This window comes from Anas acuta, chromosome 1 (assembly GCF_963932015.1).
Source record: "Anas acuta chromosome 1, bAnaAcu1.1, whole genome shotgun sequence".
In the NCBI taxonomy this organism is placed as follows: domain Eukaryota; kingdom Metazoa; phylum Chordata; class Aves; order Anseriformes; family Anatidae; genus Anas; species Anas acuta.
In genome coordinates this window covers 68964473-68991263 of record NC_088979.1, presented here as the reverse complement: position 1 = coordinate 68991263, position 26791 = coordinate 68964473, and the positions used below count along the sequence as shown (strand labels likewise).

The 26791-nt window shown below is 35.4% G+C and overlaps 1 protein-coding gene across 2 annotated transcripts in view; it reads left to right on the top strand.

The window, feature by feature from the left end:
• The window catches only part of OCA2 (OCA2 melanosomal transmembrane protein), a 199257-nt gene extending 172900 nt beyond the window's left edge, over nucleotides 1-26357 (top strand). For both annotated transcript variants that reach the window (XM_068681371.1, XM_068681382.1), the window contains one exon: nucleotides 25745-26357. In XM_068681371.1, the coding sequence (XP_068537472.1) occupies nucleotides 25745-25832 (88 nt within the window). In that variant the 3' untranslated portion in view covers nucleotides 25833-26357. The remainder of the gene's footprint in view (nucleotides 1-25744) is intronic.
• The last annotated feature ends 434 nt before the right edge of the window (nucleotides 26358-26791 follow it).

The following is a 26791-nucleotide window of genomic DNA, read 5'->3' as shown; positions in this document are numbered from 1 at the left end:
AAAAAATCAACAACTATTACTGAAATAATTAAGAAAAACATGATAAGCCAGGGCTTGTTGTAATTACAGTTGCAGATAGAGTAGTATCAGGCTTGGAAATATTTAATATTTCTGATTCTGTGGAAATTCAAAAAATAAGAAGAGCAACTAATTTCTGAACTATTCTAGCAAATTATAGCATAGAAGAACATTTTTGTTTGTTTTAATGCAGATTGCTGTTAAAAAAAATAAAAAATGTGCTAAAGCACACTGCTGTTGGAGGTACAGCATGGTTTTCTGACATTAAGAACATCTGAATGGAGGAGCACCTGAGGAACCTTAAATGGCGTCCTGGCCCATGAGATGGATGGGGTGGAGCTTTGAGGGGGTATGCGCATGGGCAGTGTGGTCAGTGAGGATCCTTGGAGCTATGGCAATGCAACTGAAAATCAGATGAAGTGTAACTTGACCAACATGAACAGTGTCTGCAGGCTATTCTGTCTGGTGTGCATATAGCAATAAGGCACAGCACAAAAACCTGTGCATTAAGAAGTGTGAATTTCTATAATTTTATATATTATTTTAGGAGAAGTTTAGTGTGGTTAGTGGCCTTTCTGGGTCAACCTTCACCTCACAGAAGTTGAACATTTTCCCTATGGTCATGTTACTCCAGGATATTCTGCTTTTTCCTTTTAAAGAACAAGACAACGTAAAAATGTTTTGAAGTATTGTTCAACTTGTGTTGAAATGCACCTCATCACACCTGAGTTCATCCCTTTAATTCAAGTTATTCATTTATGTTCCTTCTGCAGTCAGTGGAGAGGAAAAGGGAAAGACTTGTCCTGACATCTTAAAGGGATATGTGAGATGGGAAGAATTATTTTATGGAAGCCCCATTCTCATATCTGACTAAAAATAACCATCTACTCCTGAGTCCTAAAGCTAAATAATACAAATCATATGTTTGGTAAACCATATGTGTAGTTGATTTTTTTAACAACTCTTATGTAAAGACTTTAGTATAGCATATATATATAAATATATTGATATATGACATTATTTTTACTAGTTCCTGATTCATGCGAGCTAAATGGTGAAACTATTAATTCCTGACAATTTTTAGTGGATAATTAATTTAGTGGATAATTTTAGTGGATAATTAACAATTCTACTTAAAAACAAGCAAATTAAAACAACATCAATTTAAAAATAATTAAGACTTCTAACCATTCTAACGCAATCTTCAGACATTATTGACCAATGCAAGCAGTAAATTTCCCAGGCTAATTTTATCCAAGAGAAGTGTTAAATTAAAATTGAATGAATGTGCTGTTATAACTATTTATATTCTGCTATGTTCATGTAACAAAAATATCTTGAATCTCAGTATTAATGAACTTGAGGAAGGGGTGCAACATGTTCATCTATGTTCATTTTTCTTTTTAACTCTCTACTCTTTCTTCTCTTTGTCCCTTAATGTTGGTCTGCCTTTTCCATCTATTCATATCTCTTCCTTTGTTATTTCCTGCCCAGTAGCATGTAGAGTTTTTTTTTTTTTTTTTTTTAACTCCCATAGAGATGTGTAAGAATAAGAGGATGCTCAAGGGAGACCTTATTGCTCTCTACAACTACCTGAAAGGAAGGCGTGGGGAGCTGGGGGTCGGGCTCTTCTTGCAGATAACTAGTGATAGGACTAGAGGGAATGGCCTCAAGTTGCACCAGAGGAGGTTTAGGTTGGAGATTAGGAGACATTTCTTCTCAGAAAGAGCGGTTAGGCATTGGAATGGGTTGCCCAGGAAGTGGCAGAGTCCCTGTCCCTGGGGATGTTAAGGAAAGGTTGGATGTGGTGCTTAGGGACATGGTTCAGTGGATGACATTGGTAGTAGGGTGATGGTTGGACCGGATGATCTTGAAGGCCTTTTCCAACCTTAATGATTCTATGATTCTAATGAGAAAGGCAGAGAAAAAGACCTAATACTTCAAAAGTAAAAGCTTCTGAACATCTGTTAGGTGAGCGGTCACATCTTCACATTGGGGCCTTTCTGAGTTGAGTTCAAAACTATTCTTCATCTGGATAAATAAATGGAAGGGACTTTAAATGATAAACACCTTCTTTAGCTAACCACCTGCTGTTTTGGGGCTGTTGATGGTCTTGTTCTGATTTTCATATTTAAAAGTCTGTTTCCCTGGGCCTGGTTGTGAGCAGAGGACAGGTAAAAGGCCCTGAGGACACTGGGGAAGGTGTTGTCCCTGGAACCTTAGGCTTAGGACAGCCTGGGGCTTTGACTTCAGCATGGCTCGGCAGCTTTCCTCCCATTCTACTACTTTTCTTCATGTAGACTTTATCTCCAAACACTGCAATGACCATATTGTTACTTTCATGTAGTATGAGTTAGGCCTAAGGGGCCATGCTTTCATGCGAATGAAGCACATGGATAATACATTCAGCTGTATCCTAGGAAAGTCTGAGTGGCTTTCCCTGAACATCTCAGTCTTGTTGAATATTGTGCATGAATGCTTGGGCAACTAGTCACAATAATTGTATTTCACCTTTCATAAAAAATATGCACGCAGCAAGCAGACATCATTTGTCCAGAGTATTCAGAAGGTAAAAAGGAAAGGAAACTGACTTGTTTTTGTTTTTCCAACTGAGAAGAGTATATTTAGCTAACAACCTAAAGTTCTTTACTAGTCAGTCATATAATATGTTAAAAATAACACTTTTGATATGTTTGCTTCATCTTAAAGTTCTCATCCCTGTGAAAATATTTTTATGCTTCTGTTGTCATGTGCTATATTTTTAATTTCATTTGAGTTTATCAGATTTATGAGAATAACTTCTGTAAGAATTGTGTTTTGTGTATAGGCACAGGTATAATTTTTCAGTCTGATCATGCATTTGATGGGAACCTTAATGCTAGAGTGGCTAGTAGGAATTTTTGCTGCACAAGAAATACAAAATTAGCCATTTATGTTTTTAGATCATAGAAACACCTGTGGTCCCATAATAATGATTCTCTATCAAACTCATAATCGTCTTACAACTTTTACTCAGGTTTCTTTTTTAATGGTTGTTTGCCTGGCTTCCTACATCCCTTGCTATGTTTCTAAATAAGTGATTTATTATTTTTCCATAGATGATGACCATCTAGGGATAATTTTGAAAAAGGAGTGAGTTAAACCCGTGATATGAACAAAATTTTTGCAAATTTCAACATTAACTGTGATTATTTGTGTATAAATTATTTCATTGAAAGCAGCTATCTATCAGAAATAAGTTCCTGCTGAAAATGATACAGTAGTCTGGAATTAAAGTATTCTCATTGGTATGTGCTGATACTTGTCATAAATCACATAATTCAAAGCATGATGTTTGTTCAGAGGGGAACACATTCTGTCTTTATACACATACAAATATGCATTCCAATGGCAAAGCTGTTAAGGATTTAATTAATTGCATTGCCATTTAACATCAAAATAATCAAAACCTTCCTGGTGCAAGAGCAGTAAATCAAACACCATCTGGTTATTGCCCAGGGCCTTCATGGCATAAACTACAATTTTTTTTCTGTACATTTCCCATTGCCAAGACTTGTCACAGATAGAAAGACTGTTGTGATCCTGAACTATGTTGTGACCACAAAGTAGATTACTTTATTAAACTGAGGATAATTAGAAATATTTCCATAGGATTTTCAAAACCAGCGAAAACAATGACTGAAGCACAAATTAGAAGAATTTTAAATTAAGAGCAGGTACGCTCAGGACAAGCTCTGCTGAAAGTCAAAGGTAAACCTGAAACTAATCATAGAATCATTAAAGTTCAAAAAGACCTCCAAGATCATCTGGTCCAACCATCACCCTACCACCTATATCACCCACTAAGCCATGTCCCCAAGCACCATAACCAACTTTTCCTTAAACACCCCCAGGGACAGGGACTCCACCACGTCCCTGGGCAACCCATTCCAATGCCTGACTACTCTTTCTGAGAAGAAATGTCTCCTAATCTCCAACCTAAACCTCCCCTGGTGCAAATTGAGGCCATTCCCTCTAGTCCTATCACTAGTTATCTGTGATATCTATAACTAGGATAGGCCTTTCCTTCTGTCCTCATGGGTGTAGTCACATAGATTGCATGATCCTTGTTTTCATAATTCAATTTCATGATTTTTTTTTTCATAATTTAAATTCAGGCTGATGAACAAAAATAAGAAAAGTTTCATTTCTCATGGCTGCCCACTAATATACCTAATTTTAAGCATGGAAAGGGTCTATTTAAACCAAAAGGATACTTGTGGTTTAAGTATTTTGCTGGACAAAGGCCAAAAATAAAAATCGGAAATTACGTGGAATTTTGTAAGTATTTTTGGCAACAGGATTCACTAGCTACATCAATGAAATATTTTGCTTGGTTGGTTTTGCATAAAAAAACTGTCTATTTATTCATTCAGTAACATTTTATCTTTGTGACCTTCTTGAATGGTCTCCTAATTTTTTCTACAGGAACAATGCTATTAGCCTTTCTTTTTCTTATGTAGTTGTTTCCTTCTATATCATTGTTGCAGTTGCTAGTTGCTAGTGCCAACCTAATCAACTAAATCTTAAATTTGTGATTTAGCATGTATAACTTCTAATGTTTGTCTATTCATTCAGTTCTGTTTTATTTTATTTATTTTTAAATTAAATTTAGTTGGGAAGGTTTTCCATGCTGGTATCCAAAAAATATATTTTGCTATCTAGGTGTTGTGCACTTTCGGGTTCTGAAAATGGTAATCTGGAATGAAAACTTCTGTTGTTTCTAGAACCTCTAATAATAACCTATGTTTACCTCATCAGCTTTGAAGCAGGGTGTACTCTTAGTATATCCATAGATTAACTTTGTTTTATTTTTCAGCTTGTCATCTCATTTCTCAAAACATTTTATCTAATTATTTACAAGTCTATTAGACATACTTACAATTCATTAGCTCGAAATAAATAAATAATAATTAATAAAGAAATTAATAAAATAATAATTAGCTAGACTATTTTACTAGCAAATAATTCATGCATATTTTAAAATTTTTCTTTAGTACTATGGGTCAGGGTTTATCTTAAAAAAAAGTGTTTGTTTTTATTTTTCATCAACATTCTTTTGCAGAAAGTTAAATACAAAAGTGGCTAAGGTTGTAATGAGCTTTCCATTTAACAGTAAAAATCTGCTGGAAAATCTTTGATCCTGTAGTATTTTATGTGCTCCATGTATGTATATCAGGGTGTATGTAGTTCACAGTAAACACAAGAAAATCCCTGAATTATAAAGTTACAAAATGAAGGTATCTCTCCTTTAGAAGAAACCTAAACATCCAAGTTAAGAGAGAGGTCTGAAAAAAGAGTTGGCTTTAGACTTTTGTTACATGAAATTACAGGAGGAGAAAATTGGATTACTTGAATGTCAGAAACTCAACAGGGTTGACTTCATTTTGGAAATAGACGTTTCAAATGTTTTTACTTATTTTTATTTCTTATTTGTGTTCTACTGAAGGACCACAACTGACAGAATATAAACAAGGTCAGACTTCATATAACTCATGAATTATGAACTGTACAACACCATAGGTATTTTTACATGATTAAGCAGGCTGAAGAAAATAAAATGCTGTCTGAATGACATGACAATAAGTTAGAGAGAAACTTTAATAAAAACTTGGAGAACTTAGGCTTTTGGGATGTCATAAATCTTACAAGCCCTAATAATATTAATAATATCTAATAAAGTTATTAAAGTTAAAGTTAAATAACGTGTTATTTCTGCTGGTGTCTGCTGGCTCCCCTTTTGGAAATCAACAGCAAATTACAAAACTTTGGAATTTACTAATAATTTTAGTCTGTATAAGATTCCTGATCTTATACCATTAAAATATTTATTTATCATTCTTGGGATGAACAATGAATTGTGTTGCTTTGCAAGTAAGTCTTAGACAGTGGGGGCATTTTGATATGGTGACAGTGGGAAAGAATAAAAGAATAAGGTTTATCTTTTGATTTCATTGTCATCACAAGCAGCTTTTTACAGAGAGAATCTGTGCTTTGTGCATCTTTATGCAAACTCTTAGTGGAAAAAAGACATATTTAAACACAGAAAAACAGGAACGGTTGACATAAACACTTTTTAGTTTATGTTTGTCAGTCTATTTAAATAATTAAAAACAAACAAAAATGTCTTTCTCCTCAAGAGTTTTGTCTATCTGTAAAAAGTTTCTCATCTTACAGGTGTCAAAGCAGGATCAGATAAACACTTCTGCAGTTTCTATTTGCTAGGTTTCCACTGGCTGCAGTGAGAACTCAGCCACATCTCACATAAATGTCTAAATGCAAGGCACCTGAGTTTAGGTGCCTTGTTTCAGGCCTTAATCAACTGTAGCAGTGTAATCACAGTCCAGCTGCAGGAGCACTTGAAAAACAGAAAATTCTGAACAGCCTACTGCTGGGGTTAGGCTGCGGCTGGTACCTTTACTTGCAAATGTAATGCTAGCTCAGCCCTTTTCATGTTGTTTCCGAAGTACTGAGATCTTTGCTATAACTGTGGTGCCATACATCCCAAGCAAGCCATCTTACTATTAAATAAATAAATAATCTTCTCTTAATAGCAGACACAGTAGAATGTGGAAAACCAGCAAGTTGTGTTTTCTCACAAAAGAAATGATCTGATTCCTTTTAGATAAAGGCACATGTCTCAACTAGTGTACATCCAAAAAAACTCTGTCTGCCCGCATTCTGCAAGTACTTCAGAGAAAATGGAACAGAATAATGAGACTGGTACAATACCTGTTTCTTATTTATTTATTTATTTATTTAATTATTTATTTATTTTCAGGAGCTCTTTGTGCAGGGGATGGTTGCATTTGACATTTTAAGGCAACAGCTGTTACCACTGTCCAGTATGCCTCTGGCTCTAAATGTGCATGTTAGAGATGCAGAGAGTTCTGCTCTCAATGAGGGACATCCATTTCATTCACTGTGCTGAGGTCCATGTCACACACAATTGCTCTTAACCTTGTTTCTGAGACAGATGGAAAAATTAAAGGCTGAACTGTTTTTCTTTTATTGCTCTTTGCCATGGCTGATCATTTTTTAAAAAACAAAACAGTGAGGACTCTGTTTGCTGAATGTATACATTGTTGGCCTAAAAATGCCTTAATTGAAGCTAATGGATATTATCCAGTGAGTTTGGAGGAGGGCAGAATGAGGCCAGACCATGCCCTATTGAAAAACTCCACTGTTGCTCATGCCTCTTTAAGTTTTAGACATTGATGGAACTAGTCCTGCTAATGATAGCCTTGAACCAGAAAAATATTTTTTACTTGCAGTTTAATGATATTTAGGCTTTCTCTTGTACATTTGTTTTACCTACTCCTGTGAAAGAATTTTTTTTTCTTCATCCAAACATTTAGACTGTGTGCTGTCATTGTAGGCGCTGTTGGATTATATACAGGTTTATGAGATAGTTCAGTAATGTGGTGTAACCCAGGAGGTGATACAAGAAATGTAATGCAAGAAATTTTCTTCTGCCAGATGGTGCTGTACCTTGCTGATAGATGATTACAAGTCTGCTTATAAAATACCAAATGACTCTTGAGCCATTTGCCTTGCCTTGGGACCTGAATTGTTTGGTTAATCTAGTACCTGAATCTGCTTGTTGCTGATACCACTTTTTTTTTTTTTCTTTTTTCTTTCTTTCTGTGATTGTTAATTTAAATGTAATTCATGGAAAAATACAATCCCAAAGAGGATACACGTATATAAATTAATGTAACAGAATTTCATTTCCCTAGTCTATAGGAGTTATGTATCCCCTAATGTTACCATAATGTGTGGTGTCAGGATTGTGAACTGAGACAGTCAAGGCAAAATCTTTTGTTATCACAGAATTTTCATGGTTCATTTGATATCAACCCAATTTGAGGAGATCACTGTGTTTCTTTAGTAAGCATTTCTTTTGTCTTGCCTTAGAAACACATTGCATTTCTGATTTATGCTGCAATAGTGCAAGGTGGGTTTATTGTGTAGGCAGTTTCATGAGGATAGCATTCATATGTGTGTCCTTAACCTAGGGCTGTCTATTCCACTTAGGTTGGTTGTGCTGATTCTTGAATTTCCTGTTACCACAAGCTCTTGTCAAAGCCCAGCACAGTAAAAAAGGAGAGGCACTCTAAAAGGAGTGATCAAAAACATGCTAGCTGTGCAGCCATTCTATAAACTGAATGCAAACTTGTCCAATAGTAATGGATACAAAGAGTAGGATTCATCTCACCTTATTTAGACTACCAAAGTGAGGTATTCAACTTGCCATGTATATCCTTTGTGGTCAATATAAACAGAATATTATCATTGATTTCATATTGTGTTTGCATGCACTTTGGCTTAGCACTAAAGTGACAGTTACTTCATCATATGGGAAAGCTGGAGCAAAGAACTCTTGTGAGCCCGCATTGCTCCTTAGAATTCTAATTAATTTAGTCCAATTATATAGTAAAATATAGCACTCTAGAAATGGTTATGGAGCTGTGTTAGCAAAACTCGGCAAATGACAAACAGAAGAGTAATGCTTTGCTCTATCAAAGGTGAGGAAGGGTCTAATATATAGGTAAGTAATATCATTGTATCAGGACAAAATGGAATAGAGGCATACTGGTAAGGTAGCTTTATAACCAGTTGTAGGGGATTCCTACCAACGCTGGGAAGTATTGTGGGGGTAAGGTACTGGTAGAAAATATGACAAGTGTTGATGAGGGCTGGCACTGTGATGCAGCTGTAAACATTTTGCTGTGAATAAGCAGATAATTAAAGAGGTGGTGTAGGCCTTGATAGTGTATGTAAATTGAAAAAAGCTTCTGCTTTGTGCAAAAGGAAACAAATGGAAGAATGCAATGAGGGTCTTGAAATGATTATACTGTTGATATTGGAAATTAACCCTTTGTATTTCTTGAGGCCAAAGAAAAGGATGTTAAGAAACTGAGGTGAGAGTCCTAGGTTAGCATTTTCATTACATGAATAAGCAGGAAAGAAGACTTATGCAGAGGAAATCTTCAAGAATTTTAAATGTAGGTTGGATGTAAGAAGAGAGTTGTAAATCCAAACTGACTAAAATGATATGTGAAGGTAAGGAGTAAGATTACAGTACTGTGAAAAAAAAGGAAATGAAGGAGAATATTTGCAGGGAAAAAATTAGAACTGTGCTGGGATGGTGTTGAGAGTAAACTCATAGCTAGAGATTACAGAATCACAGAATTTCTGGGTTGGAAGAGACCTCAAGATCATCGAGTCCAACCTCTGACCTAACGCTAACAGTCCCCACTAAACCATATCCCTAAGCTCTACATCTAAATTAATAAAAGCCTGGCAAAAGACTGCACTAACATTTGATTTGGAAAAAGTAAGGTTAGTTTAATTGGAGGGGATGAAATCAAGTGAATTTTTAGCACAGGGAACGCTGTTGAATTACACGTCATCTGTGGTGAAATTTCGCAGAGATGAGTGACAGAGAAAGAGGGAGAAGAAAATCAAGAACAACATCTCTTCAGCAAGAGAAAATACAGTGAACGATCAGTTGAAGCACATATGAAGAGAGATCAGAGCTGGAAGATGAATCAGCCTCCAAACCCAAGAATAGTAAGAATAGTATAGGCAGCCATGTCAAAAGCAGTGACTCTCTGGGAGGATGAATAAGGAACATTGCTGCTAGTTTCTCTTGAGAGGTCAGTAGAATGGACCTTGGTGAGAGTGATTTTCTTGTCAGTAAAATAAAATGTTTTACTAAAATAAAGTAATTTTAGTTTCTGTCACTGACTGAAGAGAAAAAAGAAACAGGCTGGGGATTGAGCTAAGGCCTGAAATTATATCTGTATTTGACTGTAGTAGTTTACATCATGGCTTAATTGAGGAAAATCGTAGTTTTTGAAACATGTACATATATTAACATGAATTAGACACCAGATGCTGTGAATAGTGCACAAGATGTATGCTCCTCACAAGGAGAAGTAAGCAACAAGTGATATATATCTTTCACATTGCCACTGCAAGGGTTTTTGGCTTACAGGGTTAACTCATTTTCTTTCCCTGCCAAAAAATGCATGCGTATGCATACCAAGGAAAAGTTTTATGTCTGATATACCGACATTCAAAAAGACAAAGTTAAATCTGCAGTCACTTCACCTATTTACATGGACTGTGGTGTTCTGGCATTGTACTAGTCAGACTTCGGAATAAAGATCTCCTCACTTAAATGGTGACTAAGATTATCACGTTTTGAATATTGTACAGAAAATCTAGTGAGTGTATTCTTCTGACACAAAATGTATTTAGTCGGTATATATTCTGAAGTGCTAGCAATTAGTATGTCAATGCATAGAAGACTTTGAAATACTAAATACGTGCTGAAGCTTATCATTAAATAAATTACTCCAGTGACACTGGTACAAGTTGTTTATTTCCATTGTAACTAGCAGAGCATGGTATATTGGTGCAAACTAAGGATGTAGTCACATTTGGAAAAACACCTTCAAATACATATTTCATATTTTAATGATTTCAACCAAGAAATACAAGCAGTTCAATTGTTCTTTGTATTTTGTCAGATATTATTCTTCATTGTAAGAATACATAGACTTTTCAGATATGAGGTGTGCTGCTAGAATATTAATGTTTGGTTTTGTGAGATTTCTGAATATTGTTCAGAATAGTTATATATTCTGAATGCAAAGTGCATGCAGAAGTATTATCACTTGGAGTAATAATGATAAATTATTTCTTAGTCCAGCAATGTTTTCATGTATACATCTAAGGAATAGAGTGATTAAAATGCTTCTGTTATTTGGACTTTGTTAGAGATCATTTATCAGATCACAGAGCTGCTTTAAAATATTTTGGTAAATGGCACTTCACTTTTCTATTTCATATTAGATTCTGAGCTATATACTGCAGGAATATCAGCAGAATCACTCTAGTCAAGATTGCCTTGAAATTTACAATTTAATTGTGATAATTTTTATTTCTTATAGCTTAATAAGTGAATTTTAGTTTTTATGTTTAACTTAATTCCTTGGGGATTGTATGAAATTTCAAATCAAAATATATGCTAATTCATGCTGACTTTTAACTTCACATTTCTTTTTCTTCCCCATTACCTTCCCACGCCTACAAGCATTCTGATAATAAGTTGGAAACTAGAGCTACATAATGTAAGCACATGCAAAGGTAGATCTCTTTCTTTAGTCATTCTTGAGTTATGTCATAGTAAGTGTTTCAGTTAGCTATATCAGTTAGCTATTTGTTACAAGTATGTTTCAAAAAAAAAAAAAAAAAGCTTTAGAAAAGCTCTTTGTTCCTTTCTTTCCATCAAAGCCTAACTTTTTATCTGGTTTCCTGTGCAATCATAGTGCTGTGAATGCGTCTGTGTGTCTCCCACCTAATAACTTCTGAAGTGCTTATCAACTTCAAACACATTTGACAGAGGAGAGGATGGGGAAAAGGGGCTTAATTTCTCAAATATAATTAAAATCCCTGAAATGTCATCAAATTTGGTGGCTGGAAAGAGAAATAGAAACTCTTATTAGTATTCCACCAAGGGAATGTACAGTCTGAGCCCATATGTCCTCACATGCTGAAAAAACATCCAGGAGAACATCAATATAAGTTATAGAAGAAAGGTTCAGTTGGAGCTTTCTACTTAGACAGAAAGTCAATCAAACTTAAGACACAAATTGGTAGGAAATAAGGCTTCATTACTTCCCAGTGTTCACAGAGCTGCTTGTCAGTAAAGGTAAGATAGATCTCATCTCACTTTTCCATTAGACGTTGTTGATATCTTTATTTCAACTAGTCATTGATGGCTCTCATTATAGTCAACAGAAAGAAATAAGTTTTGGATAATGATTCTTTTCGTCCCAATGTATGCATCTAATAGAAGTCAAACAAATTGTGCCCTAGAAAGGCCAGTCACTCAGATTTAGTCTTTTACAGATGTGTACCACAACAAATAATCTTTTTCCACATATTCATTTAGTGCCTTTTTAAGGATAACTGTGGTTAAACAGATATGAAAGCCTGCGGTGTGGTCTGTTTTAAAGATCAAGTCGTAAAGCAAAACAAAAATATTGGGTAATGTCAGGCAAAGGTGGCACTCAACTTCGGCGAGATGCAGGGAGGAACTGTGGCCAAGAGTTTCTATATAAAGAAACTGATGTAATCGTAGTGAGGGTAAGATGATTTGGCTACAGTGTTTTGTTCATCTGCTCATAGTTCATTGGAGTTAAACATACATTGATCATTTGTGTCTGGATTTTAAAGAAACAACTAGCTGATCAGTCACTGTACTCCCCAAAATGAGAGTGCTGTATTGTGAGTTCAGGTGTGACTCATGATTGTGAGACTGAACTGAAAATCTCCTTTCTTCAGTCTGGTTGATCTCTCACTGGAGAAGCATATCTCCAAATCTTCTTGGGTGTTCCTGGCTGATTATTATTATTATATTATGTCACTTTATGACTACTGGTAGCCTAAGAGTTTTATGGGGAGTTGTGGGGCCAACACTGTCCTCAGTAATGGTCAGAAAGTATGAGCTGTATGCCCAGGAAGGGGTTATGAGCTCATGAAGAGCAGAGTGGAAAAAGTCCTGTTCTGACAAATTGTGTGTCTTAAGCTGGAGACAAGTGAGTTAGTGGAAAAAGGAGAGTTTGGACCAGGTACAAGTTGAGTCATGTAGAGGTGACTGCAAGAAGAGAATTAGTGAAATATTTGCTCATTTTCATGCATTTTCTAATTTGACTTGGTGACATGTGAAATCAAACTGTCTTGAGTTAGTTTCTATTTTCATTCCAACTGGGATTTGACATAAATTTTTTATATATTTTTGGTATCAAACAAGGCTTATTTGAACCCTTGCATATCATATGTGATGGTATAAATAGTTTTCGTTACCCAAGACATCACTACTTTTTTCAGCTTCATATAGTTATTTCATGTAGTTACATCAAGTGCCAAGTGTACAGTTGATTAGAACATGCTCAATTTGATTAGACAGTATCGTTACTGAACAAGAGTCTTATTCAAAGAATATCAAAATTAGAAAGTGATTTTCTACTTAAATAGGGTACTTTGGTAATTAACAGAATTAGTCAGAAAGTGCTGTATTGAAAATATTTGCTCAGATAAATTTTGTATCTTGTAACATTGTTTTGCAAAACAGCATGAGGTCCAAATACAAAGGTAGTTTACATAGCAGGAAGAGACACGAAGTCTTGGAACCAGAGAATATTGGATGTTTGAACTTGTATTTGTCTATGAACCCTGACTAATAAGCCTTGTTCAGAGAGAATATATTAATTCTCCTCAGCTTGAATTTACATTATCCCATGCTTCATATTTGCTTGCCAAAACATATAGACATTCAAAATTACATCAGAATCATATTTTTATGTGGTATTTCATTTTCTCAGAACAATTTTAATAGGAATAGAAAGGTGTGTTCCCCTCTGTTACTAAATAAGGTGTCAGACATACACATATACCAAGACGATCAGAAGAAAGGAGGATTTAATGGTTACATTATCTTCATTATAATGTATTTGAAACAAGAACTACTCAAAGCAACTAGCTCTTTTCATGGAAGAGTAAGTAGATTTTTATTTTCTTGTGTAAGCTGGCCATTGTTTCTCACATAAGAGATATGGTTACAATTACTATATTTCTGTTTACTGCTTGACCTTAGCAATGAATTTTGATAACCTCTTAAAATTATTATTTTCCTGATAATACTTACACTCAAGGGTATTATATTATTTTAAACAGTATTGCATTTTTAAATCACTTGAATAATAACTTCCTAGGTCAATATTTGCAGTTGTTTAGCTTCAGTGAGAGTTACTTAAATAACGAGATTCAAGTTTGAAGCTCACATGTATCAGTTAAATAGGCAAAAAGGGTAATGATTATTTAATGATTTCAGTTTTAAACCAATAATGACTAAGAGCTGCTCTTTGGGATAATATAGAAACTTTTTCCTGAAAGAGAGAGAATGTTTTGAATATTTTTAAATTTTTTTATTTTGTTGTTGTTTTTTAGGGATTCATTTCATTCTATATGCCTTGAAAAGTCTAGTAAGGAAAAGGGAATAAATCATCCTAGGACAGTTTGAAATGGAATTCTGTTTTATTGTTGTTTTGTTTTGATTCTTTTTTGTTGTCATTGTTGTTTATTTTTGTTTTCTCTTGTAATAGTATGTAACATATACTACTAAAATATTAGTTTTCAAATTTGTTGTTGTTGTTGTTTATTAAGCCTTTTCTATCCACTGATAATGAAGGCTGAATAAAAAAATTAGAGAAGTTCAAACTAAGTGTCAACTATACATGTAATTAGTTTCTGTAGTAGTAGGAAAACAATCTAATGAATAGACTTTCCAAAGTAAAATGAGAAACTAGATTATTCCAGCCAGTCAAGAAATATTCAGATTCTGTTTCTAGCATTTTAAGGATATTAATGACAAGCATTTACTTAAGATTTTGTTCCATAATTGTACAGCTGAATTTCATTAAAATACATCACTGCACCATCTGTTTCTAAGACAAGAAATTCAAAAGTCTATTGACCTTGGCAAAAAAAAAGGACCAAATTCAGAGAAATAAACTAAAATGAAAAATGTCATAACATACCTGAAACAATGATCCTGATATTTTAGAAAGATAATAAGATGATGTTGTGGTGGGACTTAGGAATGGTTCAGAATCACTTGATGACATTTAAACCAACCACTTGATTGTCCAAACTGTTCAAATGAAAATAAAACATCTAAAACAATAAAGAAGGAAGACTGTGGTACATGCAGCTTTTGTATAAATAGCTGGGCCAGACCATCTGCATAACTCAACTGCTGGTACATGCTTGCATTGCTGGAGAGCAATCCATCTTTCCACTGCAGAGATGGAGACAGGAGGAAGGAGGCAGAAATTAGTCAAACAGCTGGGTTAGTTTTCATGTGTTTGTTGAAAATGTGAACTTAGTAAAATATCTTTATAAATCTTAAAAGCCTAATAATTTTATTCCTGTATTTCCTTCATTTCAGTCACTCTTATCCTTGTTTCTAATGTGGGCCTGAATAACACTCTTGATGGTGCAGTTTAGATGACCTCTGAAAATTTAGAATATGCTTTTCTAGGAGTGGAGAACTGAAGTTTCTCAGGCTCTGACCTTTCATCTTGGAGCAACTTAGGGGTTAGGCGCCATCCATAATAATTTGGCAGCCAACTCCTTTTGATGCTTCTTTTTGACTTGCAGTGTCTGTGAACTGGTCATGTAACTAGTCCATATTAAATCAACCTGCTAGCAATACTTACCTGCATCTCTATGCTACTCTTTTCCTATCTTGCCTATCTGTTAGGTCTTTTCCATTTCATAAGAAATAGTGGTATATACTTGTGATAGTCTGTGGACATATATTTATACAGAATGCATTTTTCTGGTGCTTTGTACACCAGAGCTTTAACTTTTGAAGGAACGGATGGACTTAGAACTGGATTCACTTTGCTTCACCTTAGTTTGCTAGTGTACTTAAAATCAGACCTGTGGTAAGACCAAGTTCCTGCTGGTCCCTTATTTCCTTCTGACTGGCATTTCATGGCTGGAGAGAAGTATTCCAGTTCACACTGCTGAAAAGAAAATATCTCACTTTCTGCTCCTACCCCAGATTGGGTCTGAGGACTCCTAAAGCATAGGGTTTGTGGTAGAAAGTTTACTGGCCTTATAAAAACAATAAATTTTTATCAGAAGGCATCTTCTGAGTTCTTAATGAAAAATAATCTTGCTAAAATAGAGGCATGCTTCTATTTTAAATTAAAGATATGGTTTTAAAATATATTCTTAATTATTATTGTTATATCATGCAGTTACTTTGCTCCTTTGTCCTGGCAAACTGCTCTACATGAATTCTCTGTCATCACATTATGTGGTACACAACTAGGAGTCTCAAAGCAAGTAGAAGGAGGAGAGGGGAATGATACAGATCATGTTTTTTCTTATGTAGCATCTGGCTTTTTATTGAGCTCCATGACTTTTATAACAGTTCAGAATGCCCTGTTGATATTATTAAAGAATTAAATGATTAATCTCTACTGGAAAACTGAAGTTTTCCTTTTATCTTGTGGTTTAATGAAAATAAAAGAGCACAATGAAATAAAGAGAGAGAGAGAGAGAGACTAAGAAAAGTGTTCCACAATACTGTTTGTGAGGGTTGGGATCAAGCACATTCATGGAAATGACATTCAGGCAACTTCTATTCCTGAATCCTCACCAAGGAAAAGCAACACAATGCAGAGTCTTTTAATTTTGAAACATTTTGGAACTAAAATAAATCACCATTAATTTTTGCCATACCCATTATCTCACAGACACATACTGCGTTTGTAATTCTTCGGTCTCCTTGAAACACAAATGTCAGAAACAAGAACAAGTATGTTACATTGTAAAAATGAGAAAAATCTGACTGAGGATGGAACTGAAATTCAATGTGAGGCATGCTCCCTTTTGCCAACATATGACGTATAATATCATGTGCTTTCTAATAGTCATAACACTTCTTGGCAGAGAATAGAGTTATTTGACTATAAACTATAAAATTCCATAGTTTAGACAGCTTGCTTTGGAGCTTTAACAATGTGTATTGCATGTTTCTTGGGAGTATCTCTTGATGGAAAAGAGAAAATACATCCTTTTAAATGGAATATACATGTATATAGAGATTGAATTACTGAGAAGAAGGAAATACAAAGCAATTTAGGTTTTCAAGGGACTTGTAGATTTTAGTAGTATTAAAACTTCAGGAAAGCTGCTTACATACAAAGCTGTCTAGTAAAATTGCTTGAAGGACCTTTGTATCTCTAAAGAGACTATATATGATAGAAAAGATGATGACTATAATGGCACACAGCTAGTTTTACTCTGCTGTATCTTCTGTTTTTCATGGGGGCTTAGAAATAAAATAAGGGAAAACAGGTGAACTAAACTTGCATTATATTTGAATGGAAAAATCTGAACAAAAAAGAGGAAAGATGCTTCCAGATTATTTCACTTTGCCCAGTTATCTTACTGGATTTTGGAAAACATCTAGTGTAACCTAAGATTTTTATTTATTTATTGTTTTTATTTATTGTAATTAGTTAGTGTTAGTATTGGTCTTGTTGTATTGGCAACATTTATTTTCTCAATTGCTTCTCAATGTTGTGATAAAATACTGGTGCTCTGAGCTATATACAAATATTGTTCAAGTTACTAGCACAAAGTGCTTGCCCATTTTTTAAAAAACAAGATGAAAGACACGTGATTTATTTTTTATTTATTATTATTGTTATTATTAAGACTCAGGAGATCTAGCAAAAATTCAAGTGCTCAAATTAGTTGTTTAAAGCTGTAATGGTATAGAAGGTCTGAATGTAAAATTTTCTTATGTGAATTAAATCTTATAGTCATAGTCTTGACTTTGTAAAGGCTGCTTTCTCTTTATAAAAGCGTGGGGTTGTCCAGCCCCTCTGGGTGTCAAAATGTTGCACAACTGTGTAGGAGATCACTCTCTTCTGGAAACTAAGAAAAGATTAGCCCTCTTCATGTAAAACGAGAATAGCATGTGATAGAGTTTCAGCTGTGTAAAGTGAGTGTGTCATGGCCACCTGCAACTTTCTCTTATGTAATTAATAGTTATACAAGTCTCAGGAAAAGGAAAGTGCTGGGAGCAGTCTCAGCTGGCCATCCTTAATGCAAGAGCTTCCTCTGCTCTCTGTGTTTCTGGCTCTCACCTTGGCTGAAGGTTGCTGCAAGCTTTCTTGAAGAAAGGATGTGACTGGAGTGTTCAAACATGGTTGGTTCACTGTAGGTATTGTTAATTAGAAAGCTATCAGTGGTAAACTTTGGAAAATCTGAGTTGCTTTGGGTTACTGTATCATTAATGTCAAGAGGAACTAAATCTTTACTTGAAGCTGCAACTAAAGCTGAAACTCCAACTGCTGTTGGAGACTCTGAGGGGTATTTTATGCCATAGGGCATTTAGATGAAGAAAAGTTAGAACTCCCACAGGTACAGTAAAGCTGGGAAAACAGAGGAATCCACAGTGTCCTACTGTTATGTTGGCTTTCCTGCTTTTGGTCATCTTCCAGAAGAAACTCTACAGATGATTTACGTGGGGGTCACTTGATTGTCTATTTGACTCCTGATCCAGCACAACATTTAATTTTGTTTTCTGCGTTATGGCATTATTCCTCCGATGCAAGCTTAAGAGATTTTTCATCTATTGGCTTGTGTATATCTCTATAATATCATCCTACTAAGGCCTAATTTATAGAGCAAGGTAATCTGGTTTTGTATGCTCTATAGCTTTAATAAAACATTCTGACACACATAGAGGTCTTAGTCTAGCTTCCTTTACATGCTGTGACTCCAATGAGCTTGTTCAAAGTCGTTCTTTTTCTCATTTAAATGTGGGGTATTTATGTTGGTCATGGGGCCCTTAAAGCTAAATGTGGAAAGTTACTGTTTTTTCCCTGTTGTCAGATATATATGAGGTTCTGAACACCTCATGCATGTTAGTAAATTAGTCATACTGATTTATTAACTTAAAGGGATATTAGAAGAACAAGAAAAAATAAAACAACTTTCACATATTTATTGGTGATATGTTACTCTTCCCCAGTAAAATGTCACTGCTAGTTCTGTATTTTCAGGATTGTTTCTGTATTTGAGCTTTAGCTTCTTGGGTGTCTCCTGAATTTCATCATTTCCTATTGGAGGTGCATGGGTGCATGTTTGGTTCTAACAGAAAGGCCAGATGTTTATCATCTAACAAGTGGTGTCTTTCTTCTTTAAATAATCAATTACAACATTTTATTTTTTTAAAGTATAATTTGACATGTTTTCCTTTTTTTTTTCCCCATAGTTATCAGAGTCTCTTGTTCTGACAGTGTTGTATTTTATCTCATTTGTACCACAGAAACAGATACTGCAACAAATATTCTATCAATGGTCATTTGAGTCTGCCAGGTGGAGCTGCCAGACTAAGTGCTCTTTTGCAATGAATGAACTTTTTTATTTAGATACTCAGAAGTTTGGAAGGTCAAGGAAAAGCCTATTACTTGTTCTGCACATAAGATCAGAGGTTTACAGTGAATGTTTCCAGATGTTCCAGACTGTAGGAGGCAAAACTTAAGATTTCCTTTAGATTTCCTCACTGATTTTCCTAATCTCGGTTTCAGTCCTGTTAGTGACTCTATGGAAAATCTTGGCATAGACTCAAAACAGATAGAATATCACAAAAAAAAAAAAAGCAATCAGAAGAAAATGGGATTATAGGTTTTGTTCTGTGATTTCAATTACACAGTTACACCTGTGTATGGTAACTAGTAGGTAACTACACTGTAATTTTTATGTAATTCTAGACTATATGAAATTCACAGCAATTTAATGTTGCATTAATGCCCACTGACAGTTTTAGCCACCTGTTTTCTGAGGTACAACAGGTGTTAAATTTGCAGAGGTCATGGGCATGTTATAAATATTTTTAGGTGTTTTCTTTAAGTATAGGAAAGTATAGTTAAGCCTGTACTTACCTTTCAGGTAAACTGGATCGGTATGTCAAAGACTTGAAATGATGGCAAGGTTGACACAACCAAACTGACAGGACATGCAGTCTGCATTGAAAGAAAGGCAGTGAAGAAATAGGATGACAAGACAGTGACCACAAATACGATAAAAACAGAGAAATTAGCGAAGAGTGGAATTGTCAGTGGCTTTGAGAGTAAAGCAGACAAGAAATTTAAAATCTTTCCTTTCAGTTTCTACTCCTTCACAAAGCCAATGGTGGAAAAAAAATAAAGAATTAATCAATAGAGTTAATAAAAATGGATTTATTTTTTCAAAAAATTGAGCTTTTTTTTTTTTTTAACAATTAGTATCAGAAGTCAACATAATCTTTTCAGAAAATCTCTTTGTAGCAGAATGCAACAGTAAATAATCACAATGAAAATGACCTATATATCTAAGAATGTTAATAGAAATCAAATAATAATAAATCTATAATGGTAATGTTGTGTCTCATTTTATTCCCCTCCTCACCCCAATATTTCCCTATGCTATTTAATCTTAGCTGAGGTATACAAAAAGAATTTGCTCACTGAGCTGTACTGTGTGAACTATGACTTACATAGACCTATATAAGTTTTGTTAACTAGTTGATTTGTTTGATTCATGAAGGTTATGATTTTCTTTTAACTAAGATCCATGAATATTGCAGTTTTACCTTATTGTTGGGATGAAATATAGATGAGTTACTTTGCAAATTGAATTGTGAAATTACATTAATAGGCGTAACTTTTATTTCATTCAGAAATAACTTTATGTATCTTAAAAATGTACCTTATCTGAGTCTCATTTTTGAGGCTGCTTTTGTAGACATTTAGATATGCTTTTAAAAATGAGCTTGTGTTTATCCAACTTCCAGAGCAAGGCACTGCATATAATTAGTAAATGTCCAAGAATGAGGTGAATTACCCACTATCTTTCTTTTGTTAAATATTTTCAGATGGCATGGCAATCTTTAGATGTGCAGATGATGCTTTTGTACCCTGTGCTGAATAAAGGAGGAACAAGTGGGTGGGTGAGAAGGTTATACCTTCTACAGAACCTTTGATGAAACAGATACGAAGTGAGAAAAGCAAAATTTTAAGCCTGATGCAAACTCCACCAGTATAACGTGAAGTGTGCATTAAATTGTGAGTGCAAGCAGGAGCAGAAGTTTTTAACTTTAACTCTTACCAGTTTTCTTTCATTGCCAAAGGTTTTGTCTGGGATTTTTATGCTGTTGCTTTCCCAATGAGGAGCAGCTGAAGGTTCCTCATTTCCTTGGGTGTGTTGTTCTTCCACAGATCCCCCTGAGGATGCACAGGCTGTGTAATTTACTGGCTCAGAAATGTCAGGAAGGTGGTGCCTGTAGGTATGGTTTTACAGATAAGAGTCATGTCATGTCCCAAGTCAGGCAGAACAAGTCACTGAACTTGGGTCTTGTACATCCCTGGTCCTGCTGGCTCTTGAAGCATGACAGACTAGAGCTTCAAGGTACTGTAAGAGATCAGTTTGTTCAGAAAAATGCAATTCAGACCCTAAAGGCTTCACTATTAGTCTTTAGCAAATACAATTAAATAAACATATAAGCTAAGAAAACTGTAATATTCACATCAATAGGTACTCATTAAAATGGGATTTATCCCCAGAATAATTATACAACAGTTTCCTTTTCCTCTAAGTATGCACAGGGCCAGACATCTTGCAGTGAGGCAGGATCAAAAATAACTAGGTCATTAAAAGTAAAAAGCTTCTCTTTCCTTGCTGTTTTTGTGCCCATGGTTTGACTTCTCCTAATGCATACTTCACAGCTATCTTTACAGAGTTTGTCTTGTACATTTCAAATTCTCATTTTAATTTGTTAAGAACATGTTGAATTCTGTTCTCCACAGAGTCTGACATCTCTCCTGCACTGAGGTGATTTGCAAGCTCTTCACTAGTGGATCACTGAAGTTATTAATAAGCAAAACTTTGTCTAAGACAAATCCCTAGGGCTTCTGCTGGAACTGTTCTCGGTATCTCACACTGAACTAACATCTGCATGTTGTGTATATTTAAGCTGTGTGATTTCATTTAGATTACAGTTTTATATGTAAACTTCTGTTAAGAAGAAGAGGAGGGAAGTCTAGAGTGAATGATTCTGTCACCTGCCCCTTCCTTGTTCTTCATCTCTGAAGTAGTGAAAACTCAGTGCAGTCTCCATGAGCTGTGCAGAGTCAGGGCCGTGCAGCAACTGTGTTTCTCCCTGTGTGCAGTGGGCATGAGGGATGAAAGGCTGTGCAACGCAGGGTACATCGGTCCTCTTTCCTTAGTTGGTATATAGAAATGTCATATCAGATGTGCTGCTGTTACAGGGTTGTGGAAAAATGTGTTTTTATGACAGAGGCTAATCAGTGTTTCTTACTAATCTGAAGTTTTAGTTCAAGAGAAGTTTTTAGAACTTCTAAGCCCTGCTGTTTGTTTTTCCTGGGCAAGAACAACAACTGACATGTTGCTTTTTGACCCACATGTATGCAGCAAAGGAGCATTTATGGAAAGGAATCTTCACATTGTTTAAAGCGTGTTCTTATTTGATGTAACTAAAGGAGATTGTTATTAGGCATTGGAATTATATGGCAGCCCAGGGAAGTGATTGAGTCACCATCCCTGGAGGTCTTTAAAAGGCGTTTAGATGTAGAGCTCAGTGATATGGTTTAGTGGAGGACTGGTTAGTGTTAGGACAGAGGTTGGACTAGGTGATCTTGAAGGTCTCTTCCAACCTAGACGATTCTGTGATTCTGTGAAAATGTAGGTGGCTAAACGTTATGTTGTACATAGGCTGGGACAGGAGTTGTATCTTTGATGGAGTGCAATAGAACAATAGGGCACTAAACTGATTTGGGTAATCAACTAACTCTCCAGTACCTAATACTCACTGAGCAGGCTTCATCTCCTCTCTCCCTGGTGCACAAATTCCATGGTGAATTTGATACAATTACATTTGTGCTCAGGCCAGTGGGCCTAAGATTCAGGCCTCAAGTTGAGGGCTAATTGTCCATGCAATGAGAGTAATGGCTTTGTACCTGGGCCCTGTGCAAACATCCAGGCTAAATGAAGTGAGGTACCTCCCCAGGCTGTGTGTGGCTCTGGCTACTTGCTTTGACTCCCACTCTAAGTCAGGCATAATTAAAATGCCTGCATATTTATATGTGGTCCTGTATAATTCATCCATTTTCTCATATGAACCCACCCCCTGCCCCCGACCTGGGGTTAGTTTTTCTGTTCTCTTTTTCATGGTCCAATAGCCACTAAATCTGTTTGGATTCTCCCCTACCCTTGCCAGTCTTTACAAAGGCATTATGTTGCCAGTCACTGCTGAGCTGCTGTGCTTTCCCCACGGAGGTTTGTTAGGTTGTATTAGTACAGATTAAGATCTGCACTTTCCCCTCTCCTCCCAGTACCGGTTCTTTGTTTGCTAACTGTGAGGTCAATAAAATTCTGTTTTCTGTCAAATAACAACCTGTTTTCTTATGAGAGTAGTAGAAATCTCCGGTTCACCAGCCTGCCATGTGGATACAGCTGCAGGGAATGTTCATGAGATATACTAAAGGATGTAAGAAGATTTTATAGCCATGATATTTTATTCCCACAGCCATAGCTGGTTTTGCTTTTTTTTTGTCCTATCTTGATGCTTTTATGTTAGTGAAGTTAGGGAGGCCTGGAGGTCAGATATGCTGAGAGAAGGAAGGAAGGACTCTGAGCAATTATCTAGACATCAAATTAATTTTACTTTTTTTTTTTTTTTTTTTTCTAAAATAATTCCAATGGATTTAGCTTTTTCTCCTGGTTTTTTTTTTTTTTTTTTTTTTTTTTTAATATTATCAGCTTGATCATTTATTATCAACTTGACCATTTAGTGAATACTGAATAAGAAAAAATAACGATAAAGAGCTGATTACTGACTCAGCTCTTTCTAGTAAAGAGTTGTTCAAAAACAAGGATCTAACCATTTGAATTTGAAATAACACTTACCTGCAGTGTAGTTACGAATATTCATCTGAACAAAAAAAAAAAAAGAAAAATAAATGAGCACTTCCAAATGTATTGCAGACTTCTGATGATTTGAATGCTGTGAAAATCCTATGATCCTTTCTAACAATTCTTCATACTTTTCAGCACTTGAACAAACCCTGTCATTCTTTCTTCTTTTCCAATTCCAAATACCAACTTCATGTTAATGCATTTGAAGCTAGAATACCAATAATAATGACTCTTACATGAATGGCAGAAGTGGCTGGCACACCAGGTCCTAAATCCTGGAGAGGCAGAGATGCTAGAGCCAGGCATTGGAACTGTCCTTTTGGTACAGGCAATATTTGGTCATGGACATGGGGCAATGCCAGCTTCTTCTTCTTTCAAGGAGACAGAAATTAGATGATCTGTTAGCCCTTATACATTTCCAGCCTTGCAGGTATTTTTATTTTCTTGGTTTGCCTCTATTTCTACCACTACATGGGATGGGTTCACTTTGATAGGAGGTCAAGAACAGCCACATAGCCATCATTATGGGCAAGATTGTTCTTCACTAAATAATTCCAACATTTTCTTTATAGTGTTTGAATTTTATTGGTTTCCTAATTGTTCTGTCAGCTTTATAGGTCAGTGTATGTATGCTGGCTGTGACCCTGTTTCCTGAACAAATTCTATTATCTGTAACTTGAATGACTGTTAAGGTGAGAGCTCCTGTATACTGTTAGTCACAGCTATGCTTCTGTCAGTCTGTTTTTCAGCAAAAAAACATGACTTCTGAAAATCACAAGGTTTAGAATAACATTGGAGCTGCAGATAGAAAGAGGAAAGGTGATCAGACTGCAGTGATCCATTGAGAAGTTTAATTTTAATTTTATGTGAGTGGTTTCATATACTGAGGAAGTGGTGGCCAGATTTAATGCACCAAGAAGTCCCTTTTAGCTGTAACTTCTTAAGGCAAGGAGCTATTCATCCACTCAAGCTCAAGAATGTTCTCCTATCATCAACAAATATAATCCTGGAACCTTACCAAGGACGCCTAACAAGCAAGGCAAAAAGGCACAAGTAATATACCCATATGTAATAAGCAGGTCTTACTTCAAGGAAGAGAATAAATGAAATGCTGCACTTCAGAGAACATTACCATGCTCTGATGAGGTTTATGGAAATTCATGGCTGAACTTGACAAAAGGTATTACATAAGGAGAGTTGTTTGTCACAAAATCATTTTCTCATCTCAATTCTTATAATTTTAGTAACAAAAAAAAAAAAAAAAGCGTGATCAAAAAAGTGGTACTCCATAGTCTTTCAGAGCCATACAACAACACTTTTAGGTTTCAGAAAACTCACTTATTTTCACAGATGTGGAAGAGTCCTGTGAGCAGGACTCAGACAACCCCACAACACCCTTTCTAGTTGTCCATTTCTGCTGCTTGTGTTTGCCAGGCTAAAGAAAGCTATAAAAATGATGGGTGTGGTGTGAAAAGCTTAATCTGTGATGAAAAGCAAATAGCCGTTTTCAATACAACAGCAATGTTTTAGCACTTTTAGAGCTGTTTGGGATTTAATATTAAAATCTGTTAAACCTGGTGAGAGGAATACCATCTGTATGCGACTACAGCTCAACAGGGAAACAATATAAGGAGTTTGAGCCAAAGATTGTTATAAAGCACCATACTCAGCTAATCTGATGTGATACTTACTGAACGATCTATTCCAACATTACCTAACTTCTAAGAATCGTTATTTTACCTGTATAATTACTTATTGTTTTTTGGGGGTGGGGGGTTGGAGGTGGGGGAGAAAAATGTAAAAAGAAACAACTGGGCATGCCAGATTCTGAGACAAAGTAAATTGGAAGAGATGCACTGAAATCAATGAAATTATGTTGATTTTGTCCACCTATCTTCTAAACAGGCCAGCAGAAGAAATGTGAAATTGAATATTAGATTCCTTGACCTTGTCATGATCTCACAGTATAACCATGCTTTTGGCACTGCTATAAGCATATTCCAGGCTTGGAATGTACAGGATAACTTAAACTTCCTTTTCATTATGTACTTGGAGAACAAAATATTGTATTGTTATTGATATTTCTTTTGTTTTCTTGTTTTTTCAGGTTAGGTTTCCCCATGATGATTGTGTCCTGTACCATCGGGATGTGCTATCTTCTTGTTGCTCATGTTGTAGTAGGTTGGAACTCATAATAATTTATACTTTCAAGACTCAAAAAAAGCTTTCTGTTTCATTTAGTTTGTATGTCAGAATACAAAGAAGATACATAAAAGGAAAAAGGTGGTAAAAACCAACGTACCAACCAACCAAAATAAAACCCACGAGTGGTATAAATCAAGATGACTGTCTTGTCAGGTTTGGTCATTCTTCTGTTCTGTGAACAATTTGCAGGACTAGACATTCAAAACTGAAAGAATACTTATATTTAATTGTGAAAAAAGTTACTGTGCGGATGAAAGGGCACCATCACCAGTGAATATGTTGTGCCTAAAAGTTTGTATTGACACAATCTGAGTAGTCACAGATGAAAAACTCATTCATAATAGCAGATGTTCATTAATTTCTTTTTAGGTCTTCATTTGTCTTTGTCAATGTATTTAGCTATTTGTATTAAAGTAACTAATATTCAAGTTGTAATAGACAGTTAAGCAGACAGTCTGTGCACTATGGAGGATGTATCATTATCTATGTTTAAAAATAAACACAGCTCCTGAAAATGTGCTGTGGAAGGAATTATTATTTTGGATATGAAATTACATTCTATGGAGGCTTTGTTTTTCATTCTAAAGCTCCTTATCAGTGTTAAACTGTTTTATTTTTTTTTTTTTCTTAAAATAAGCAAATGCCCCTCACCTTACCAAAGTAGAGACATAAAGTGTGATAAAGCACCAGACATTTTCCATTTAATTATTAAGTCACTTCTGTGATGGAGTATTCTAAGTCTTTAAATAGGTTAATACACTATATGGAAGAATGAGATCATACTTTGGCTTTGGTTTCCTTCTCTCTGATAATAATGTGTTAAACTATATATATTGTTTTGTATAATTGAATGCCAGAACAGGTCAAATTTCTCATTATGAATATTAAGTCCTGTGAGGGATTCAAGATTTCAGTCTGCAGCTTCCAGTACCTTTGTGGGTTTGGCCTA